The sequence below is a fragment of the Suricata suricatta genome, chromosome 5 (genome assembly GCF_006229205.1).
Source record: "Suricata suricatta isolate VVHF042 chromosome 5, meerkat_22Aug2017_6uvM2_HiC, whole genome shotgun sequence".
In the NCBI taxonomy this organism is placed as follows: domain Eukaryota; kingdom Metazoa; phylum Chordata; class Mammalia; order Carnivora; family Herpestidae; genus Suricata; species Suricata suricatta.
In genome coordinates, this window is record NC_043704.1 from 47,848,634 (window position 1) to 47,874,448 (window position 25,815).

Below are 25,815 nucleotides of genomic sequence, written 5' to 3' on the forward strand. Positions count from 1 at the left end.
ATTATTCTCTGGAGATGCCTTTAGGTTGTTGTCTGTATCATACTATTCACCATTCAAACAGGGTCTAGGTTGTTTCTGGTTTAGGACTATTACTAAGAAAGCTGCCATAAAATTTGTATATGGGTTATTATTTGAAGAAAAGTTTTCATTTATCTAGGATAAATGTTTACAAGTACAGTTACTTGGTTATATTTCTTTTTAAGAAACTGTGAAACTTTTCCAGAGTGACTATATCAGTTTACCTTCCTACCAGCAATGTATGATCTAGGTTCTCCAAATCCTGACCAGCATTTGTTGTTGTTAAAAGGTTTTTTTTTCCTTTATTTTAAAAATTCTGATAGGCATTTAGTGATACCTTATTTTGGTTTTAAGAGTCTCATGCTCTACCGACTGAGCTAGCCGGGCGCCCCTCATTTTGGTTTTAATTTGCATTTCCCTCATGGTTAATTATATGGAATATTTTTTATATGCCTGTTTGCCATCTTTATATTGACTTTAGTGCAATGTCTGCTCATGTTTTTTGCCTATTTTCTAATTGGATTTTTTTTCACTGTTAAAATTTACTATAAAATTTATATAGTCTAGGTAGTTGTTCTTTGTCAGATATGTGGTGTGCAAACATATTTTTCCCAATCTCAAGATTGTCTTTCCATCCTCTTCAAAGGGTCTTTCACAGAGCTAAAGTTTTTCATTTTAATTAAATCTAATTTATCTATTTTTCCTTTCGTTTTTGGTGTCAGGTATAGACAACTCTTTGCCTAGACCTAGATTCCAAAGGTTTTCTTGTTTTTTTCTAGGATTTTTAAAATGTTTATTTACTTATTTTAGGAGAGAGAGAACATGAACAGGGGAGGGATACAGGCAGAGAGAGAATTTCAAGCAGGCTCAGTGCTGATAGCATAGACATGGGGCTTGAGCTCACAAATTGTGAGATCATGACCTGAGCCAAAATTAAGAGTCAGATGCTTAACCAGCTGAGCCACCCAGGTGCCCCTTTTCTAAGAGTTTTATAGTTTATATTTACATTTAAGTCTATGATCCATTTAGAGTTAATTTTTTTCTCAAAGTGGTAGATTTAGGTTGAGGTTCATTTTTTTTCCCTTAATCCTCTGGATGTCTAACTGCTCCAACACCATTTGTTTAAAAGGCTTATCCTTTTTGGAATGAGTTGCTTTGGAGCCTTTGACCTAAACTAGTCAGGCGTATTTGTATGAATCTAAATCTTGGTTCTCTGTTCTCTTCCATTGATCTGTGTGTCTATCCTTCCATCAATACACACAGCCTTGATTATTATACCTATCTTAATCTTGAAATAAGGTATATTGATTCCACCACTTTTTTCTTCTTTTTCAAATTGTTTTCTTTGTCTTCCCACATAAATTTTTAGAATTATCTTGTCTGTATCTCCAAAAGAAATTTTTCTGGAATTTTGATTGGAATGCATTAAACCTGTATATCAATTTGGGGCAAATCAACATACTTCCTATGTTAAGTATTTCAATCCAGGAACATAGTATGTGTCTCCAGTTATTTAGACCTTTGAATTACTTCATCAGCATTTTATAGTTATTAGCATATAAGTACTGTACATATTTTGTTACACATACATGTAAAAGTGGGATCACATTGTGTTTCAAGCTAACTTTTCCGTAAAAATGTATATTATAAACATTTTCCAAATCATTATTTTCAACATAATTTTTAATTGACTCTAATAATTCTGGGTTTTAATATTTTTGTTTATTTAGCTAGTGTCACAAAGATTTATTACTGGGTTTTTTAATTTTTACCCAACCCAGCTTTGAGGCCTCCATTTCAACAAAATATTCAGCTTATATACTCTTCTAAATTGCAATGGCTTTATTGCACTTTTTTTCTGAATAGCTTTGTGTAATATTTTCACTCAGTAGAAACTTTATCAATGAGTTTGTTGATTCTTAAAATTTTATCAACAGTGGCATATCTGGTCAGATAATAATAATTTTTAATGTTTAGCTAGACATAATGATATTTGCTACATTACTATTTGAAAAATCTAGTAAAAAGAAGCCATTGGCCTCTTCTGTGCTAGCTGCAGCATAGCCAGCTTTGAAAGCCCACCTGCATGTCCCTCAGCATTGACACTGACAATAGGTAAGAAAAGTAAAGTGATTTTTATTTTGGTGATGAGATGCTTCAGTAGAAGGACACAATGACTTGGAATAAGCATTGAGTTTTAGACCCAAAAAATTCTATATTTGAATCCCAGTTATACCCAAACAGCTCTTTGACCTTAGGCAAGTTACTGAATCTCTCAGGCTAAGAGCCCTCATTTGTGACATCTGTAAGGTAATCATGATACCTACCTAACAACATTTTTAGAATTAAATAAGTTACTGCATGAAAGTATTCAGCATAATACCTGACATGCAACAAGCACTTAATAAATGTTATCTATCATTGTTATTTATTTTTAAAATAATTGAACTTTAGCTCTTGCCGCCCATTAATGTCAATAACACAAAGGAGGCTTTCTTGTACGGTGGGTATTTTGTGCATATCTTTATTCATTGCTGTATAACGTGTATAGTATAAGTGCCTAGAACCCTGAAAACTTTGTATCCCTTGGCATTTAGCACAGCAGTAACTTCCTAAAGAATGTTGAATTTCACAAAAATCATTCCCATATACAGGAGTGGAAACTTACCATGATAAGAAACTATTAACTATAATCTCCTCTTTAAAATGGCTTTCTTAAAGTAAGAAAACATTTTAAAAGATCACAAATGATGGAGATAAAACTTTTTATTCACTGCCTGAAACTAGACACTTCATAATTTAGGTCTGTAAATGAAATTCCAGTTAAGAACATACTGGATTTAGCCAGGTAGAGGATATGGCATGGAGGGGTTCAGAAAGCAATTTTTGTTTTGCCAATTGCATAATTCTTCTTTATATATTAAAGGAGAGTTTTCAAATTTCTGCCAATGATCATTTTTCATTGATAACCCAAAGGAGTTTGAATTGTCATTTTGCCGGCCTTATCAGGAAGTTTAAATCCAGGATTGAATTAATCAGAGAATGCAAGATTGAGTTTCTGCATTTTCCACTTTTGAAATCTACTTAATGTGGCTAATAGACTGAACATTTATCATGTTAGTTTTCACACTGGGGGCAATGAAATATAACATTACACAATTCTTTTAAAAAGATCCTGAGAGTTTGATGGATAGTCTAATGGCAGAAGACCCTCGGGAGCACAGAGATGCATAATCCTCTCAGAACTACTCATATGCGCGTAAGATGGATAAGCTATCATCTTTCCAAATTTTCTTTTCCGTTTTCACAGAAAAACAAGTATACAAGGGCAAGGAAGGTAGGGGAGGAAGAGGACTACCATTGTAGCTGGGGTGATGGGAAAACCCCCAACTGGCCTGTAGATGTGTAGATGATATAACATACAGGTGTTTGTTGTGATCTGACCATGTACCCTTGATTGTAATAAGGTTTCCAGCTTCCTAAAGTGATCATTAAATAAAATGATAGAGAAGAATATTGTAAGATCTAAAAAACTATACAAATATACCATGTTATCCATTCCATAAATACTTATTAAACACTCAGTGTATACCAGAGTTTGTTCTGAGGACAAAGATAAAGTCAAACAAGATATGTCTCTAGCAGTGAAGAAATAACAGCTCACCAAGGGAAGACAGACTTGTAGGCTGTTAAGTACAGTAAATTATCATAGGTGTAGCTGTGGAATTGGATTGCTGCGATGGACTGTTCACAGGGTTTTGGAGTCAAGAAACTGTAAAGCTACATTGTTGTCAAGATCATCCATGTTCAAGTTGAAGGAACATCAGGAGGGCATGAGGAGGAAATTAGGAGGATAAAAAAGTTTGACCCAATTGCCAAAGTCCTTATTAAATAGGTGGAATGATGAGGAGAGGGTAGAAAGTGGCAGAACTAGGAACTGGACAGGTGTGGCATGGACCAGTAACATGAGCCTCTAGGGAGGAGGAGTTTTGATATGATAGTTGAAAGGAATGGCCTGGAGGTAGTGCTGTGGGACCTGGTGAATGGTTACAATCTCAGGCTTGGTGCTTGGGCTGTGAAAGCACCTTTCAGTCTTCCCTTAAGAGTCTGAGAAGTTGTATGTCCTGGAGGAAGATGGAACAGGAGGAGGAAGAAGGAGCTGTGAGAAGGGTAAGGATGTGGGGGTTCCAATTACATCTGGATAATAACTGTCATCTGGATTTCACAGATAAGGGCATAGGCATAAAAGAGACCATATGCATCAGTTAGGGTCACACAGCCAGTCTACTTTAGGATCACTAAACCTGGATCTACCTGAGTGTAAAGCTCTGCTTTTGCACTGTTTCACATGCCTTCAGAGAGAGCACCATGGGAAGGATTTGGAGGGAAGTCGGAGAGGATGCCAAGAACGCAAGGGAGGAAGCAGAACTAAATGGGGATGAGAGAAGAGAGCACTACTGAGCAGAGATGCTTCTATTTTTACTGGTGGATGAGAATGCCAGAGTCGTGAGGACTAGAGTTGCTCAGCCTTCTAGTGGAGTCTTAGACCTGGTGAGCCTAACAATTTTCTTGCTGCAGGCTCAGATGGAACACTGCTATGAAGGTGCCCTGGTGTCTTCTGAAGAGTATTCTCCCAGGCCGCTTGTGAAATGGGAGTGGGGTGCTTTATGAAGAGGCTTAGTTTCCAGAGGTAGCAGTAGCCAGTCTTTTAACATAGGTAATAGAGAGTAGAGAAGGAAATGTGGGCTGATGCTGGCCTCACACTTTCAAGAAGGGTGGGAGCCAACTAGATTTTGAAGAACCTTGGCCACTTTTTACTTGGGGACATCTGGAGCTGTGTGGTGCAAATTGGAATTTTCATTAGACTATGATGAAAAGCAAACACATGTTTCAGTCTCTTCCAGGTGGCAGTTTACCAGTCACTGTCCAAGACAGCTTTATAACAGAGACTAGGGAAGGAAATATTTCTGCCATCCAGGCACAGCTAATGTCCCACTTTCCTTTACTAAGGGACACTTACTGCTACCATGGCTCCTGCAGAGAGGTAGTACATTGACTACGGGCACAGGCAAGGACTATAGACTTTTCCGGAAGCAAGCTTTGGTCCTTGGGGAGAGAAGTAGTTCGGCACTGTAACCAGGTAAGAGTGGCCTCAAGGAGGATCAGGTTTGGAGAAGCAGAGAAAAGGCAGAGAGTGAGCAACTGAAGAAAAGTTATGATTCTACAACCTTGCTTTCACTAAAGTCCTTCCATTGGAATTGTTGATTGCCATGAAAATAAATATGCCCTTCAGTGTAACACGTGTGCTTTCTGATCCAGTCCAACACAGGAGTGATTGGAGCAAGGAGAGCATAAATAAATGTCCTCAGAAAGGGGATAATATAGAAAAAGAAGGGGAAGTAGCCCTGAGAACCTTCACTTTGCATAGGATGTAGAAATTGGATTCTTATTGTGAATGTGATTTTTGCATCTCTGCAGGTAGGAATTCTCTTTCCTTTGCACCATGCCTGCACTTTATCTGTACCTCTCATGACACTTTTCATATTCTACACTGTTTCAAAATTTTTATGGTTTTCCTACTTCTACTAACCTGCTAATTCCTCAGGTGCAAGAATAGTGCCAATTCCATTCGGTATCCCCCACAATGCTTTGCCTTCAGTAGCTACTTGGTGTTCTGGGTAGGCTAAGGTTACTATGATTCCTCGGAATTTGTTATCTCTTTACTTGGCTACCAAAGACACCACTTTGCAAAGCCAGCTTTCTCCTTTTTCTGGGATCAGGGACTAAAGTATTTTCAAAGTGTTTTATAATGCTTTGAATGTGTAAGAGAAATACTTGCTGTTTAGGGAATGTTGATAAGCCCTCTCATCAAAGGCTTTCCATCCACCTCGCAGTTGTGCCAGGGCAGAACAGGTTGACAAGGGTAGTTCAGAGGAAAAAGCAATGTATATTACCTTCTGCTCATAGCTGTACAGGTGCCACTGGAGGAGGAAAATGTATGGTAGTTGATCCTTGGGATGCTACATGCTATAAAAATGGAGCCAACCAACTAAACAGGGGTGCTTAGATTTAGACTTTGTGAAATACCTTCCCCAACTTTTATATATTCCTCTGTACTCTATGATCCTAGGCCAGTAGTCTTTAAAAGGGAATTGGTGATAAAAAGTCTCACAACATAAGCAGAGTGAGTGGCCCTTTAAGAGTGGGAATGGTCACTCAGATGGTGAAGAAGGCAGCAGCTCAGGGGGAATGGATACTAGCCGGCCGGAAAGACACATGTGGTACCCTGAGTCTTAAGCAGAACTGCTCCATTCTGAAGGCCGCTGTTGCTCCTCTGGAGGCTGCTACACAGGTACTGGCATGAAGCAAAACCAGTGACATGGTAACTGCTTTAAGTTTTGCAAAATCTATGTAAGCATGAGTCCCTCTCTGTGAGTCTTTAGGGGTTTGTTACTCAAATCTTGAGTCTGGTTTTCCTTGGAAAGCTGGAAGCCCTGACTGAGCAGGTAACATTAGTTATCGTGAGTGCAGAGCAAAGAGGAGGCTTGGGCAGTGAAGGATGGGAAGGTGCACATCAGCTGCCGGCAGGGGCAGGGTTGGAAGCCCTAGAATTCTAGGTCACAGTGGCTGCCACAGACTGCCTCCTGGGAAATATAAACAGGAAAACATTTCAGTTCCACCTGACTGGCTTTGCAGTAAGTGTGCTTCTTCAAATAAAGTGTTGCATTAAGATGAATTTGTTTCTTCTACCCTAAAGAAAAGAGTCTTTGTACCCTGAATGTTGGAGACATTATAAATGGAAGAGCTTATCTTTACATAAAGATCGACCCCTATGGAGCACGGACTGCCCTGCCAAGATTCCCTGTAGCTTGTTTAATCAGCTGCAGAAGTTTTCAATTAGTAGAATTATCCATTTTCACCCCTTATTTGTTTGTAGATTCAGAGGCCAGGTCATCACATTTGGGCTCCTAGTCATCCTGTGAGGAGAGGTGGCTTCTCTTTCCCTGAGGTGAGGATAAGGGCCGTCTATGTGTGTTTGGGTTGGAGAGAGCCTCCTATGGTGAACTCATGTTGCAGGGTGGGGGCTACGTGGAAACTTGCTCAGGGAGAGCATCCAGATGGACTGGTTGGATGCCCCTTCACGGAATGGCTCACTCTGACCTCTGCCCAAAGCAAGAAACAGAAGACCAAGATGACATAGCTGTGGTCACACAAAGTCTATTAACTGCATTGGCTGTCTTTGTTTATTAAAGAACTCAACTTCTTCTTCTTTTTTTTTTTTTGAAACAAAAAATTTGAACCACATTTTGAGATACTCCAGGGAGGTGTAGCAACGTAGTTACCGTTTTACAAACTTTTAAACAAAACTGTTAGCAGTTTACAACTTTGTTTAAAGAACAACGGTTTGGAGCATAGGCTTGTCTTAGCCAGACCCAGAAGACTGTGACCAAGACCAAGAAGAATCCAATGCAGCGCTATCTGACCAGATTTTGCAGAAAAAAAGAAAAAAGGAATCCAGAGGTTAAGGTTGAGGTTCCCTTACCATTTTGCCGCAGTAGCAGTGAATTTGGCCTTGTTGTTTTGGTGATTTACACCAATGCCCTCAGCCTGTTAGCTCTCTTCAATAGAAGAGAAATTCAGGGAAAGTGAGGATGACAACAGCCACCTCTGTGATTTCTCCTTACCCCAGAGACTGGCAACCAAGTCACCGCCATTTTTAGCACAGCTCGTTCATTGCCCAGACGTTGCCATCCGTGTTTCTTCCCTTCCATATTTTATACCTTTATAGTCACTTCTAACAGCCAAAACCTCAACTGTGCTTTCATCCTGATTTTTCTATTAAAATATCTGGCTGTATCTAACTTTCTTTTCCTAAAACAATTTAAATTTATAAGAAGCTTCATTTACACGTTGTTTCATCTGCTGTAGTTGGTTCTAGCCATTGTTCTTTCAGCCTTGTCTTGGCAGTGTTCACATGAACACCTCACAAGAAGTGTTTAAGTCACGGAGACATTCCTGTAAAAGCATTCAAATATTTGTGCCTATGTCAATTTGTCTAGCCTGTTTACAAAGCTCATTTAGTAGATAATATGTTTGCCTACCAAAGATCAAAATTAAAATAGTCTATAATTGAAGCTGACCTATAATATCGATTTTGGGGAAGCAACATTCAGTTTCCAAGTACACAAAACATATTTTAGGAATTTAGACTAGTAATATCCTTTTTGGACATGTTTTTAAAACTCAGCTTACACCCCAAGAAGGCATTTCTTTTGCATCAATTACAGTGTCAATCAAACAACTTGATAGCTTACAAGTAATACTGTGATTAAAATGTTAACTAACTCTGGAACAAAGAGAATTCCAGGAAGACTCTAATCATTGAGGAGGGTAGTTAAAGGGCTGTAAGATTAAGCATTTTTAACCAAAAAGGCAGCATTTCTCATGTACCCTTTAAGTAGTACTGACAAGGTATTTCCTGGAGATTAATGACAGTCTGTGTTAATGGGCTGAAGGAGGGTCATTAATCCTTACACAAAGGTAGTTTGGAAAGCAGAAATGAAAAACAACTGCTAGGTCAAGGTGATGCAATCCCAGGAGAGGTTTCAGAAGAGTAGTTTCCTTTTCAGAAGCCCATACTTACTACTGTTCTCACTCTCCCTTCTCCACATAGCGTACCTCAGACTCAGGTTTTCAACCTCCTGGGATGCAGTTAAGCACTTGAAAATGCCTTGTAATCTCTACTTCCACTAAACAAACATAGATGAGCTTCTTCTTCTCACTCTTCCCTAAAATCATCTTCGAAGTCATTCATTTTATGTAGCTTCTTGCCATTAAATACATTTTACTGGTTTAGATAGAGTTGTACTTGGGAGTCTAGACTATAAAAAAACCAAGGCAGTCAGAATATACCTCCTATGGGTTTTGATTAGATAAATACATATGTGTGCCATACATATGATATGAGGAAAATATGAAATTACTGTCAGGGGAAGACTGGGATTGATGGAACAGTCAGAGCTAGATATCACTTCAGCAAGTCAGAAGAGGTAGACTCATCCTAAAAGACACAGAAACAAGTTGGTACAATCAGGATACGATTACAATAAGCAGAATTCCGGGCTTCCAGACAGTGGCACACCCCCAGGGTGGTACACTTGCAGATGATGATGTCAGACTTTGTGGAAGCCCAGTCCTCTAGGCCAGCCTAAGCTGCACCCCTTCTGCATGTTGCCTAATCTGTACCTGTGCCAACAATCCTCCTGTCCAGTGAGATTTATTAATCTCAGGGTTATGCAAGATAGTGTATGACCTCTAAAGCCAGAAGGACTCTGGTAGAGATAGAGCAAAATGATGACAGAAAATCTAAAGCCACATAGTGAAAGATTATACCAAGAAACTACACTCTGCCTCTTTACCCAAAGAATAGTTGAGATCTGGAAAATGATTCTTAGTTGAAAAAGGAGATCTGCCTTCATGTGTGTGCATCATCTTCTGTAATTATGTTTTCCTGGTGCGAGTTTTGGGATCCAGAAGCTTGCACCCTTGTCAGTACTAGGGTATGTTGCTCACCTTCCTGCTGGGAATGAAAGCTTCTTTTGGAATCCTTCAGATGAGTTAAACTACATCCGATTCATTCAAGTGGTGTTTGACTGGGTGTTCTACTAATTCCACTACTGGGATTCCCATAGTATGTTTTCACATGTTTGGAAAATTTTAAATACCAGAGGTTATTTTACATCTCAAAAAGAATAAAAACTACTGAAAATTAATAAGATAGTACAAATGTGCTAAAGGAAACGCTAAGAAAAATGTTTTTTGGTCACTAGGGCAAAGGGTAGAAATGCAGAAGTCCCATTAAAATGGCAACTGGCATTTTGCCACTGACATGTATCTGATCTAACCCTAAAAGCATAAGATCCTTGTCGATTTTGTGACGGAGCCAAAAGATATAAATTTGTAGCTACCAGTTCAAACTGAACTACTGTTTTAGTGCTTCCAGTACAGGTGAAAATCTTTATGTTCTTACATACTGTTTTTAAAAAATTCTTGTTTATATACAGATTAGTTCCACTAGACCTAGCTGGACCTTTTGAGTCCTCTTTTCAACCAAAATTGCCTTGTATAAATGAATTATCCAGATGTGGAAGGGAACATTATGTGCCAAAATAACTAGATTATTTAGGTCATGATTGCAGTTTTATAACACCATCTGGGAAAATTACTAAGTGCATGTGAATTTGAGGTAAACTAAAGGTTTTCTCCCTTCAGTAGGCATTATGGCTTCTTGGCACTTTGTTGGTTGTGGAATTTCCAAGTCACTTTGCTTACTTCACGGGTGATGGAGCCCCCACTGTGTAATGGTTTGAACTGGAGCCTCCCTTCCACTTCCATTTGGCGGGTGCAACATCAGTACAGTCCTTTCTGAAACTTGACCTAACCACTTAACAAGAGGATAGTAAAACTTGCTGTTTTCTGTGTACAAATGCGGTCTTTCCAAATTAGGAAAGAACAGATAAAACCCTATAGAAGTTCCTCATTTTAAAAGGAGTAATTCTATACTCTACTGTTAACATTCTCCCAAGGTAGTATTACATTAATAATTACTACTACACAGGAAGAATCATTCCCCATTCTAGAATAATTTGCACATATTTAGGAATTTCATTGTGTCCTTAGGATCCTCTGGGCTATAGGCCCATGAATTATCACATTTTGAGTATGGATCTTCCACACATGATTTAAATTTTATGGGAGGAAAGAGCAAGAGAATTGAAAGAAAAAACTAGCTACTTGCTTATGACTAGATAATCTCAGGGAAGGGAAAAAGATATTTCTACTTTTTTAACATAGATCCAGGAAATTTATTATTTGCTTTTAATAATAATCAGCTTTCTGGGTTTTTTAAATGCCAAAACCACACAATGTGGTATTTTAAATTTGTACCTGTTTGTGGGTGTGTAGTGTCTAAGCAGTGATTCTTAGGGTCCTTAAGAAAACACATCATTCAGATGCCATTTCTTTGGGTTTCTAGATGTTTCTAGCCCAGGGCTTCTTAATTTAGTCCAAGAGATCCAAAGTTTCATGTCTGTGTGTTTTCTGTGTCTTGTAGCATTTATCAGTTTCTCAGAAGGATCTGGCAGACCACATTTTCAAGAATGAATTTGTTAAAACTAATCTACAACACCATGGTGTGAGTTTTCTATGCTAATTATAATGATGATGATAGCTTCTGATTATTGAACACTTGCTATGTGCCACCAGTTATTATCTCCATTTTATGATTAAGGTTAAGTTATTTACTGAAGATTACACAAAACTGGAATTAGGACTAATGATGGCATCTGGGAAAGTCCACACTCTTAGGCATTATGCATTATGATAAACACATCTATATATTGGTTTCATTCTAAATGGTATTTTGTTTGGAAATGATGTATTCAGTTCAGACAGCCCTTACTCTGTTCTAGTCATGAGGCATTGCTTCTTATCTAGGTGCCACTATAATTCTGAGATTGGGGTGTCCAGGTGGCTCAGTCAGTTAGGCGTCAGACTTTGGCTCAGGTCATGATATCACAGTTTGCAGGCTCAAGCCCCACATTAGGCTCTGTGCTGACAGCTCAGAGCCTAGAGCCAGCTTTGGAATTTATGTCTCCCTCTCCTCTCTCTGCTCCTTCCCTGCTTGCACTCTGTCTCTCTCTCTTCCTCAGAAATAAATAAACATAATTTTGAGGTCAACATTGGATTGTAGGATCCAGGAAAGTGCTTGGCATTTGCTTTCTTTTTTTTACATAAATAAGTAAATGAATAAACACATGTGTGTTCTCACCAAACATGGCCTGGGTCATCGTCTTTTGTTTTTTTGATTTCCCTCCATACTCAGTATAGGTGGTAGTAGTGATGGTGGCGGCCGTGGTGACTTGTTTTTGACAGATACAGAGTATGCAGTAATGTTTACTGATTCCTAAAATCAGCTGATATTCCCTTGTAATTGCATATTTGTCAGAAGCCAACGATCTTTGGCCTATGTCTCGACACAACACTTGAGGCAACTACTTGAAATTTTTTGCATAGTTTTTTCCCATGGCTTTTTTCATTAGACAATACAATTTTAACAGCCAGTGTTACACAAGAGTAGTTAGAGAGTTGAACTTCTGTAGATTGATTGTTTACTAATCTCTTGAAAACAATCATGCTCTGCCTCTGACTAGTTAAGAGACTTTGGAAAAACTTTCTCAGGCATTAATTTTCCATCTGTAAAATGAGGAAGGTAGACTCTATGAGTTATTTTTCAGGGTTTCCTTTTACTTTATTTTAGTACCCTGCAACTTCTTTCTCCCCCACCCCTGAAAACCTACGAGAACTCCAGTACAACACCAAAGTAGAGCACGCTGGTTTTAGGTTTAGAGGAGAGGACTTGAATGTAGAACCTCACAGATGGTGATCCCTAACAACTTTTTTTTTTCATTTTATTAAGGTATGATTTACACACAGTAAAATTCACCTTTTATAGTGTACAATCCTGCACATTTTGACAATTCATACAACATGTAACCACAGTTACAGTCAAGATATTGAGCAGTTCCATCACCCCAAGCATTTTCTCTCTCCCCTTTCTAAGAGTCAGTCCCACCTCTGAGGACCAACTGCTGGCAACCACTGATCTGCTTTATGTCTCCAGTTTTTCATTTTCCACACTGTCATGTAAATGGACTCATTCAATACTTAACCTTTCTGCATCTGAATTCTTTTACATAGTATAACACACCTGAAGTTCATCCATATTGTTGTCTGTATCATTAATGTTGCTGAGTAGTAATTCATTGTATGGATTTAGTATATTATGGATAATGTATAATTAATCATACACTAGGTGAAAGATATTTGGATTTATCCCAGCTTTTGGCAATTACAAATGAAGCCACTGTTAATTAATATTGTTGTTTAACTTTTTTTTTTAAGTTTACTTATTTATTTTGAGAGAGACAGAATGAGTGGGGGAGAGGCAGAGAGATAAGAGGAGAGAGAATACCAACCAGGCACCAAGCTATCAGTGGCAAAGCCCTACTTGGTGCTCAAACTCACAAAATGTGAGATCATGACCTGAGCCAAACCAAGAGCTGGACATTTAAAACAACTGTAACACCTGAGTGCCTACTTAACATTTTAAGGTTAGCAAGTGTCAGCTAGTTGTTAAATTATATTAGAAAGCATCAAATTCAAGAATCATCAAAGGAAGAGATAGACACCACAATTTGTATCTGCAAATATGTGTCATTATGACCCCATCCCCCCAAATCCAAGATAAAGTCCTTAGCAACTTCTTTACCGATACCCACCCTTCAAAATGTTGATAACTCTTTTAGCTGTAGCTAAGCTTCCTTAGCCACAAACTGAGTAGCGTATAAATAGTAGAAATTTACTGCTCAAAATTATGAAGGTTAGAAGTATGAGATCAGGGTGGGCAGGTGAGGGCCCTCTTCCAGGTCACAGATGTCTTCTTTTCTCACAAGGTGGAAGGGGCTAACAAGTTCTCTATGGCCTCTTTTATAAAGGCATTCATAAGGGTTCATGACTTAAACACTTGCCAAAGTTTTTACCTTCTAATTCCACCACCTTTGGGGTTTAGGATTTCAACATATGGATTTGGTGGGTACTCATTCAGACTACAGCAGTAGCCATTTTTACTCTAATTGTTTGGGGAGGAAATAGGAGGACATGTCATCCAAAAAGGAGTTAGTACCAAGATAAGTCAAATAAAGTCATGACTAGACCTCTGGTAGTTTAGGAAACCTGATGACTGGAGCTAAAACATCTCATACCTTACATTCCTTAACAATGGAATATCTATAATCTTGGAGTCCTGGTTTTGGTTGTTTTCAGGGGGAAGCCAGGGAAATCCACTAGGAAACTTGACCTCCTCGAGCTTCAAGATGATGCTTTGTTATTGTGCCTTCAAATAGTCTCTTGTGTTAGAGAGGTGAAAGTTTATAAATAGATAATTCTTGTGACCAAACCCCTATCTCACTGCCCCTCTGTCCCCCTAAACAAGAAGCCTGCCATGTGTACAGTGTGCTAGACTAAGGAGCAGGGCACTTGGTTTCTTATACCCCATCCCCCTAAACCAGTAAGCATCTGTAGTTTGGTCATTTCAGAGGTGCCTTCTCCTCCATTTACAGTGACCCATTGCCTGGTTTTCCCAGCACAGTCCTGGTGTTAGAACTGAAAGTCCTGCAGACTTGGAAGCCCACCAGCACCATCATTCCCAGGCGTGCCTGGAAAACTGGGTATCCTACCTCCTTTATATTCCCATAGTTGGATCCAAGCAGTAATACCTCTGCTTACTGAATCTCCTAAACCATACAAGTGTATTTTTTTATGTTTATTTATTTATTTTGAGAGAGATTGTGTGTGTATCGATGGGGAGGGGCAGAGAGATTGAGAGAGAGTGAGAGCAAGAGGGCGAGAGAGCAAGAGAGAGAGCGAGAGAGAGAGCGAGAGAGAGAGAGAGAGAGAGAGAGAGATTCAAGCAGGCTCCACACCATCAGGTCAGAGCCCAACTCAGGGCTCAATCTCAGGAACTCTGAGATCAGGACCTGAGCCAAAACCCAGAACCAGATGCTTAACTGACTGAGCCACCCAGGCAACACCAAGTATATTTTTTAAACAAATAATACGGTTCTGGCTTCAGATGCATTAATGTATGGTGGGCCATTAGAGATAAAGTTTCAACAGACCAGGGAAGATCTATATGTATTGTACAGGAACTGCAGATACTTAGCTTAAAACATTTTTAAAAGAAAGGATTTTTGTTTTGTGTTTATTTTACTTTTGTTTTAACTCTATGAACCTTCAGGAAATAAAATAAGTCATAGAGGATACCTTTCTCTAATTGCCAGAGTTCAAGTGGTAAACTGCAGCGTGATATTATCAGACAGTCCTCCATGCCCCTCATATACCATGGTATCCTTGTCAGCAGTATTCCAAGCAAGCCAAGTAGGATATAGAGTTCCATTAATGGGCCTTAGCAGAAATAGTAATATATTGTTCTAACTCCAGCCAAATGATTTAATTTATTCCTTCATATTTCAACCAAAATTTGCCAAACAAGAATATGATGAAAAACCTCAGTAATTTTTTTTAATTCAAGTACTAAGCACTTTTAATTTGCTTGAGAAACCAGTCTCCTTCTCAATCACAGGCTTTTCTCCTCTAATATAAAGCTATTTTTGAATTGGTTGGGGAAAATACAACAATAAGATTTTAAATTCTGAACTACAAACTGCACCTGCCTAGGATCTAAAACTGAAATGGAAAACTCAAGGCTTAACCCCACATGCTCCCTGATCAAATGCAAAAGGTTCTTAAAATAGCTTTGTGTGAAGACGTTCAGAGCAGCTGAAAACCAAGATGTTGGTGTCCCTACTGACAACCTGGCAGCTTAATACTGCGGCTCAGAGGCAGCTGCCCTGTGTCCTTCTGTTTCAGGCCCAGGAGCAACAGCTCTAAGGAGAAGCACAGAATCAGCCTCTGCTTTATCCACATTGCTGTCATCCCCTGAATTCTACTTTCCTAGTCAAGGGATTGTCCCTAGATCCATCATGAAGACAGTGACATTAATTCCAAGCCACTAACATGACAGGAAAATAGCTAAAAGTTTCCAAAAACCTTAAATAGGTATATAATAAATTCCAGGAAAAATGTAAGAAAGAAAAGAAGTCTTGGGTATTTAATCAGTCATAGGTGGTAACAGAAAGTGATGGTTATGTGTGGTATCTCACACACTGCTACCTTCAGTAGCTTAGTAAGCAGCAGACCAGTGAGCTTTCTCCAAATTCATTAGAAAGACCTTCTTCGTTGACTTAAGACTGTTCTTTTCACCTCCACTTGTCTTGCTATAACTCTCAGTTAACCATGTTTACTGTGTTTCCACGTAGAGAATTTTTTCCTGTGCTAGTCTCCCTTTCTCATGATAAACTCCTGCTCTCAAGTCCCCACTTATGCGTCTACCAAAAGCAGGATCTGGATTGGTGGATAATGGGTATGATCTGATGACACAGTGCTTTATGTTGCCAGGCTGGTGACACTAACCAGCAGTTTAAAATTCCATTTGCATTCACATGTAGGTGAATACGCTGATCTACTATACTGTTCCTGTACTATAAAGAACGCAGTAACTTATAGCTCTTTTAGTGACTAAACTGATTATTTGAAGGCCAGAGAAGAGAATTCTGGGGTAAGTACCTAGAAGAGAGATAGAGGCAGGAAAAGGATGGGGTCGGGGGGAAGGCCTGAAGCTCTCCTCTGTCAGCATACTTTCCAGTTGGTTGCCGTCACCTCCAAACAGTATCAGTTGGAGCTGTGAATTCTCATGTTGAAAACTCAGACTTTTATTTATTTCTTTTATTTATTTTTTAGTGTTTATTTACTGAGAGAGAAAGAAAGCGTGCAAGTGGGGGAGGGGCAGAGAGAAGGAGAGAGAGAATCCCGACGCAGGGCTCAAACTCACAACCTGTGAGATCGTGAGCTGAGCTGAGATCAAGAATCATATGCTCAACCAACTGAGCCACTAAATGCCTCAGAAAACTCAGACTTTTCCTATTCTTTTATTTGAGAAATTACTTAATGAGACTGTGCATTAGAGAGAAAATTAGCTGGGTATCTGTCTAAAAACCTGGTTTTTCCATCTGCTGAATAGGGATAACACCTGCCTTTTCTATTGCACAGGGTCACCACAGGACCAAGGGAGGGACTGATATTGGACTTTTGTTAACAATGTAAAACACCTGGAGGGGTTAAATGACATTGTTATGATTAAGGCCATCATAAAAAAGTCTCCTCAAGGTGAGAAAAATGGTACTGCCATTCTTTCTTATGTAGCCTCCAATGACGTACTGTCTCTGTCAAACAGAGTAGACAGAAATATCTTGAACTTCTGTCAGATTTGAACCCCAGATAGCTATAAGGCTATAATGCAGATTTTGTTCTGATGTCTTCCTTAGAGACTTCCTGTCTGACCCAATTCTGAAGGAGCAAACAGTATCAGTATGTGAGCCTTTTATGTTTAACATCTGTAGCTTGGAACAGAAATGTCAACATCCTTCAAAGAAGGCTCAAGTATTTCTACTAAAATGTATATACGAACCTGGTAATTTGATGCGGAATTGGTCTCTGGAATTGCCTCCGTACCTTTCAGAAACTAAAGAACCCTTTTTAAAGTACGGAAAGTTTTCTGGTTCTTAACTTTCAATCAGAAATGCAGAATAAAATACTTACCATGGGTAAAAAACATGCATAGTGTAAGGTTCAGATCACTGGAAATCAGCCCCTCTGTGAAGATCCCTATACTCAGGACATATAAAAGCCATGTTTGCCTTATTCACTGCTGTATCCCCAGTAACCCAGCACATGGTAGGCATACGAGAAGACTATAAGGCACTCTGAAATATTTGCTGAATGAACAAATGAGCAAATTAAGCCCTTTACTATGAAAATGTTTCCCCTAATTATAATGAAACAAGTAGTATTCTGTGCTCAACATGAGTGGTTATTTAATGCTGATCGTCACTAGTTCTGGTCTAAGGAAAATAAAAGGAACTAACATTTCTTTAAGTGTTTTTTAATGCAGCATATTGGAGAGGTGAGGCATATGTTTCAGTGATAATGAAAATTTTGCGTTAGGTTAAGACAATAATATGGACTCTGTTCTGAAGAAAAGCATACAAGGCCCTTTACTGTTTTTTTTTTTTTCTCATTTTTGGATCTGCCCAACTCTTGGCAAGTTGCAATAGCATCTTCTACAATAGTGCTCTATCAAATGCACCATCAGTTTGAAAACACAGTAGTAAAGTATTTCCGTCTACAGTGACAATGCCACCTAAGACTAATTCTTAGCTAACACATTCTTTGATTAAAAAACAGTTTAAGCAAAAAAGATAATTACACATGAACAGAAGCTAGACAATTTAAAAATTGCATAACTTTGCTAATAAGAGTACTTGTCTTTACCCCAGAATTTTTATAGCACAATTTTGTGTTGGTTATCATAAGAACTGAAACTTTACATTCTTTGGGGAAATTATTTGAAAAGTTCTAATCAGAGTGACATGTCCTAATTGCTCTACATATGTGTTTTTAAGAAGTGGGAAGAGCCCATGAAAATTATCGTTGTCTTAGAAATATTCAATAGCAAAAGCTCTTAAAGTGTTTATGCAGATTTTCAACTAAGCATAATGGGACTTTCATAATAATATTAACTGATAATGGTAGAGATATATTTACTTGGATTGTTTTTAAGGGATAGAAGATTGATATATTGATGTCCTCATAGGAAAAGCACTTTTAATTATAGCTAGAGGAACATTGTCATAAATTGAAAGAATTCTCTCCAGTAGCATGTCACCCCATGTCCTACCTTATACAATCATAATACATAGATGGAATATGGTTAAGTGTTGTCAAGCAATATTTGTATTGCACTTCTTGTAATCTTCCCAAGAGTTGCATAGATACTGAAAAGACACATGATCATCAGTTGCCATTAAGAGAAAAGGAATAATTGACTTTATCACAATCACTTTAGATGAACATGTATCTATGCTGAATGGAGCTTCTGTATTAAAAACTATCACCCTAAATATTGAATAATATTCCCATAGAGCAAGTGCAATGAGCAGAACTTTTTCTGGTATCATTTGGCAGCAATCTGGCATCCTTTCCCATTGACCGTAAGGTGTGCCCATAGATACCCAGTCATATTCTTTGAGTTGATAGGTATTTTCCCAAGATCTTCTAAAAACACTACCTCAGAAATATCCTTCTATTCTCTTCCATTCATCCAAAAAGTTTGAACAAAAGTAAAGAAAAAATACAATCTAGTCACCATATTAAGTTGCTGGTTTCTTCTGCCTTTCCATGAAAAGAGAATTACTTCTCTCCAATTCAATATACTTCTCCATTTTCATCACAATGTGATGATTTTGAAGTTATATATTGCTCATTGACAGCAGCTTACAAGAACAAGCTTTTATAAGGAAAGTCATTTGCCCAAAACTATCTTTTTAAATTTTTGACCATTTGTCTTACACTTAGAGGATAACAATTTAGAATTTCATTTTGGTTTTCCCTCATGCCTACCAACTTAGCAAACTTATCTACTGTCAAGACAGGTTTTCTATTTTGCAGGTAGCTCTTATACATATTAGCCTAAAAGTCAATCATCTGTTATAAATTCTTAATCATACCTGAAATTTACTACATCTCCTTGTTTAATATCCAGGAGACCCTGCTCCTGGATATTGGATAATACAGACATATCTCCCTAAAGCTTCTTCTGAGCAGCAAAAGGGACACTTACCTTAATGTGCAGGTGCCTGGGCTTAATTATGCCCAGTAGTTCTCCCTTCTCATCCCCACCAAAATCCAATAGTGGAATTCAGGGACCAACTACAATGTTTTCTTCTTTTCTTCTTGGACACTCTTTCAGTTTTTGTTTGGTGGGCTTCAAAGCCACGGAGAGTTTGCAACCAGAGGCCACTGACAGTTCTGCAAAGGATAGGCAGTGGGGAGCCCAATACTGACTGGGCCCAAACACTAAATATAACCCTCTTTCCTTTCCGGAAAGCGTCCTTCATACTCTGAAGACAGGCAACTTTTCCAAATCCTTCACCCTACGGCTTGCCAGTCTCCACAGAAGAAAAGGTCTAACTGAAGTGGGCTGCAGGATGAGGCGACCCAAAAACCAAAAGCCATCTGCCCAGAGCAGACAAGCAGAGGCAGGTAGAGGCTCTGTGAGTGTGTCCGTGTGTGTGTGTGTGTGCGTTTGCATGCCTGTGCCCAGCAGCTGCTCTCGAGATTAGAAGACACCACTCTTTGGCAGGCAGCTCTGAAACACCCTCTTGGGTAATTCCAAATTCACATGCACATCTTGGCTGAGAGAAGAATCCTCCCAGGACAACCTGGGTCCCTTTCTCTGCCTTGTCACTGCCCCCAAATTTGTGTGAACCACAGACAATCAACAGTGCCAGCATCTTAGAAATAAATATCCAGATGGACATTAAACTGCACCTCATTTTGTACTGTGCAACTATGAACTGATGCAAGCCTTGTTTGGGATTTAAGTAACAAGGGCATGACCTCTTCTTTGACAGTTGTAACCCAAGGCTCTGTAGAGATTCGCTATTATTAACGCAATGTTGAACTTTAACTTGAATGCCTGCCTGTTCTATTCAGTGTCATATGAGATGTGAGTATAAAGTGCTGAGGAAGCTCTAGAGCAACATCTAAACGTAGGATGTTATTTTTTATTATTAATCAAGTTTTTTATATTCAGTTGTTGAGAAAAATCGCATACCTTAGATTGCTAAAATTTGCAGAATCTAATTTTATCGAAGTGGTGTCACTTGTTCCTTTTGAAGGAAGAGGGGCAGGAAGAAGGAGCGTGTTCATTTGTTCAGCGAGTATGTGTTGCATCACCCATTAGGGATCAGGTCCTCTACCAGATAAGCCCACCACCGGCCAGGTACTCAATCTGCTCATTATTTAATTGTCACAACATTCCTCCAAGTACTATACTGGTGATCCAATGAAAAGACCAATGCTGAAAATAATTAAGTAACTTGCCCACACTCTCATGGGTGGTGGAAATTCAGAATTGGATTTGAGTCACTCCATAACCCATGCTCTTAATCTTTAACTTTAACACAGAAGTAACTTCAAACTTACAGGAAAGGTAGTAGAATAATAAGGCATTCACATATACTTTCACCAAGGTTTTCCCAGCTTTTAACATTTTGCCATGTTTGCTCTCTTCCTTTTCCCCTAACTTTGCCCTCCCCCCTTCCATGTGTTTATATATGTGTGTATGTTTTTTTCCTAATCAGTTCATGCTCTTTAGTATGGTTATCCTAAAAGACAAGTACACTCTTCTTTTTTTCTTTTATTGAGATAGAGTTGACATGTAAAATATTAGTTATGGGTGTACAGCATCATTTGAGGACACTCTTATTCATAAGCACATTGTAACAGTCAAATTCAGTAAACTAACATGGATACTATATTACATTCTAATTCATAGTTCTCTTCAACTTTCCACCAAATGTCTCACTGATATCCTTTATCAAGAGGGAAAATTCTTTTTTTCTTTTGCGCAGGATTACATATTGCATTTAGTTGCCATGTTTCTCCTTCAGTTTTGAACAGTTCTTTGATCTTTCCTTATGTGTTGCCGTGTGACATTGTGAAGAGTATGTTTTGTAAAATGTTCCTCAGTTTAGGTGTGTGTGATGTTTTCTCATTACAAGACTGAATTTGTGCATTTTGGCAGGAATATCACAGAAGCAATGCTCTGTTCTTCTCATAATCATAATCAGGAGATACACCCTTTAGGAATGGGCGGGCATCGGGGTGCTGGGCCTTCTGCTTGCACTAGGCTCACTGACTGGTCTTTGGTGCATATGTAAGTTGCGCAGGCAACGAAGGGCTGACCAAGAAATTCTGATCCAGGCCATGCTAACAATGCAAGAACAGTCCTCGCCAGCAATCTGGCTTAGCATGCTGAAAGGGTAGCTAACACCACTTGGTTAAGGTGGTATCTGCCAGGTATCTCCATTGTGAAGTTATACTTTTTCAGTTTGTAATGAATAAATATTCTGTGGGAAGATACTTTGAGAATATGTAAATATATTGCTCCTAACTAAACTTTCTACTTTAAGGAAGAGCTTTTCCCTCCACCTGTCTATTTTGTATTCATTTATCTCAATATGCACTTAAAGGTTTCTATTTTATTCAGCAGGTTATAATCCATTAATATCATTATCTCAATATCAAGATGATCTCAGATTTGGCCAGTGGGAGACCCTTCGAGCTGGTTCTTGAGTTCTTTTGACACGTCCTCATCATTTTTTGAGTATTTTCTTACTTTTAGGCACACAAAAATGTAGCATATGCATCTCGTATTTACTCTGCCCAGCCCTGGAATTCACCAGATCTTCTAGGAGATCTGGGTCCATTATGGAAAACAGTATATAGAAACCAAGATCTGGGCATTGGGTGCGCTCACTGGACTAGGTGTGCTCATGATTTTTAGGTTCTCCCTCTTCCCCCCTTTCTCTCTGTCCCTCACTCTGTATTAAATACTAGGGGATCACAATGATAGCTCCAGGCCCATCCTAACACAGGGGTTATTCTAGCTTTTACTGTTCCCGGGTTTATAACTCCCTTACCCAGCAGTGGGAATAGCCTGGTTCCTGCTATCCTCAAACCATTTACTTAGTGCTCATGGCCCCTGTGTGTAACCAGTCTACTTCCTCAGCCCTTCCGATCTGTTTAGCTCTGTCAGGCCTAATCCCACTACTAATACTAATACTAAATAATACTACTAATACTAAAAAAATTATTATATTTTTTAATAAAAAGGAAAGGGAAAAGGAAGAATGTAAGAATCCCATACTCTTTCTATGCCTTGAAGCATCTATTTTCATGGCAAATCATCATGCTATCTGTGTGCAGATTTCATGGAAACAAGTCAAGTATATAATGGCTAAGGGAAGAGTTCAATTATTTATTCATTTAGCTATTTTAGGGCCCACATATTTGTGTCAGGCATATTGTGAAAGACAGATACAGTCCTTGTACTTGTGAATGTATTTTTACCGGGGCATCTGGGCGGCTTGGTTGGTTAAGTATCCAACTTTGGCTCAGATCATGATCTCGTGGTTCACGAGTTCAATCCCTGCATCAGGTTCTGTGCTGACAGATGGGAGCATGCAGCCTGCTTCAGATTCTGTGTCTCACTCTCTCTCTGCCCCTCCCCCACTTGCACTCTGTCTCTCTCTCACTCTCTCAAAAATAAATAAACATTTAAAAACGATTTTACTTTTTAAATGTGGCTCCTAGAAAATGTAACATTGCATACATGATTTGTATTATATCTCTGTTAGACATCATTGCTGTAGTATATTATGAATACAGAAAAAAATATTTATCACACTTTCCTTTTTCACATGGCATATTTAAGTGATTCTGGCATACCAAAATGAGCCTAAGTTAGACTTGTCACCTTCTGTTCCATTAGCTTTGAAAGAGTTAAAGGACATTTTTCACTTAAAATCTATATTGGTAGCATAGATCTTTGAAATAAAAGTAACTTTATGAAATACTAGCCATTTGTTGTTTTAATAATTCTTAATATTCCATTTGCACAGTATCCATTGGGCATCTATTCCAGTGCTAACACAATTGTCTCTGCTTGTTCATACCCTGAAATATAATTATCGTAAATTCCATCTCTATTGACATTTCCTTTGACCCATGGAATTGATAATAGTCTGTCAATTAAATTTCAAAAATTGTGCCCCAAAGACAGACATTCTGCCCCTTCCTGTAGCCTTCCTGTCACAGCATCTACCAAAAATGGGTATCTACCTAGAGGGGAAATGGAGGAAAGTTTTGGGCTGACTCAGTCCAAACATAACTAAAGAAATTATGAGCACATATGTACGTAAGCAGAATGGATCCTCTAAAGGTGTCATATTCCCACTCTTCTCAGGTAACCTACCATCTAAATATAGAAGAGAAATAGCAAGAAAAAGTTACTTCTAATCTTTTAGTGGTCATTTTTTTTTTCATGGGCTTTGAGCTTCAGTTTATCCTCTGTGAATATTTGGCACTAAAAAGATGATCTTAATAATGTTGTGGCACTAGCATTCTGTGAGTCTGTGAATTGATGACTTAAATGACATATACCCTAACCCTGTACTTTTTGCTAGACTCTTCCTAACAGTTATTACTACTGATGTCTTCAAGGTGTTGAAAGAGATGTAAAGTACTAACTAGTTCTCAAAAATGTGAAGTTTAAACTAATTTGCTTATTCATTTTTTCTATTTGTTTCTATGAATTATAAAAGAAATGTGGGGTTCTCCACAGCAGAGCTGGGGACCGTATTCCCTGGGCATGCCTCACTGTTTCTTGACTCAGATCCAGATCTCATCCTTCCCACTGACCTCTCCAAGTCGCATGGGTTATATTCTTCCATGGTGCTCCGAAGGGCATAACTGCACCTTACCCTCAACCCACATTATGCCAACGTCTTTGTCTCTCCCTTGCTCGGCTGGGTGTTCCTGAAGGACAGATTCCACCCTTCAGCATTGTAGCCCCCACCCTTAGTACACAGTCAGTGTGCAATAAGTATGTATTAGATGGAGGAAACATCACCACCCACCTTGACCAAGTGGACCAGGGAGAGAAGCAGCTCTAGGATAAAGCAACTTTAGAACAGCATCTCAGGGCCGCGTGGGTGGCTTAGTCAGTTGAGCGTCTGGCTTTGGCTCAGGTCATGATCTCACAATTTGTGGGCTCGAGCCCCACATTGGGCTCTGTGCTGACAGCTAACTCAGAGCCTGGAGCTGGCTTCGGGTTCTGTGTCTCCCTCTCTCTCTGACCCTCCCCTGCTCGCACTGTCTCTCTGTCTCTCAAAAATAAATTTAAAAAATTTAAAAAATTTAGAGCAGAATCTCAGTGAGCTGAATGGTAAAGAAATAAGAAAAGCACACATATTAAAGCCACCAGTTATTTTCAATTCCAGAAATTTTAACCTTTTTTCTAAAAGACATTTTACCAGCAGCAAAATTGATGGATGTAAATTTCAACATATTATCCTTGCCTTCGTGTTCCTTAAGGATTGAATTAATGATTTACTTGTAAAAACTCACAGGTCTGGATAATCAAAAAGTAGAAAAGTATCTTCAAGTAAACAAGTCTGATTAGGAAAGCCTGGCATAATGAAAGGTACCCCTTGCTTCCTTTGAAACCCACCTGTGGACAGTGTTTTGGAATTATTTGTATTTTCAGGTTTCACATTTTTGTAAAGTGGAAATGATACTAATAGGTTAACCTTCAAAAAAGAAAGATGAGGAAAACATGTTCTTGAGTTCTGAATCTTGTTGTTGCAAATCATTTGTACTCTTCAGTTTCCAGGGGCTATTTCTTCATTTACTTTACAAATGCCAAATACCAGGTGGCAGCTGCTTTAGCTCTAAGACATTCCTCAAGTGTCCTCTTTTCATGTCATTATGTAATGCTTTTCTCTTCGCATGGCTGTCATCACTCAGTGGCCTTGTGAGGTATAGCCCTGCATAGCTCTCTTCCCTTCTGCATCCATATTACTTTTCCAAATGGGCACTGGTTCTCTGAAAAGTAGAGGAAAAAGAGAGAAGAAATAATTCCAGCAACATCTCAAATTGGAACAATGTTTTCCCCTTGGCTAGAACATTCCTTTGTGAACAGGAAAATACATGAGTTAGAAGTTTTTCTCCATTCTCAGCCCTTCTTTTCTTTAAAAATGTCATTTCATCCTAGACTTGCTTTCCTTACTAACTGCACATCTTATAGACATGTTGTATCAGCAGAGAATTTGTTTAATTTTTCAGCTCAAATTCCGCCTTCATACCTGTGTCTCTGATATCCTCAAGGACAGGTGTACATGTCCATATAATTTCCAATTCACTTCAAGAGATATTTCCTGAGTGCCTGTAATATGCTATGCACTGTGCCAGGCCTTGGTGCTATAAACATGACATTGTTGCCCCATCCCTGTCCTTCAAATACTCACAGTCTAGTAGGAGAGGCACATATCAAAATTCTAATTTTACTGGGCCAAGCATTATAACAGAGGGCTAAACATAATGCTGTCTGAGTCTTCCTCCACTGGAGGTCAGGGGAGGTGCACTGGGTGAAGGTAGGGGGTGGGGCTATTTGAACTAGACACGCCAGCAGGGGAGTGGTTGTTTCTGCCAGGG

General features: G+C 38.9%; 1 protein-coding gene across 3 annotated transcripts in view; it reads left to right on the plus strand.

The window, feature by feature from the left end:
* COL8A1 (collagen type VIII alpha 1 chain) overlaps positions 1–25,815 on the plus strand; it is a 542,567-nt gene that overhangs the window by 454,306 nt on the left and 62,446 nt on the right. Inside the window, exon 1 of one of the 3 annotated variants that reach the window (XM_029939189.1) lies at positions 16,815–16,863. The exons of the other annotated variants lie outside the window; for them this stretch is intronic. Coding sequence (XP_029795049.1) covers positions 16,830–16,863 — 34 coding nt within the window. The 5' untranslated portion in view covers positions 16,815–16,829. Of the gene's footprint in view, positions 1–16,814; positions 16,864–25,815 lie in introns of those variants that run through there. 3 annotated transcript variants of the gene reach the window in all.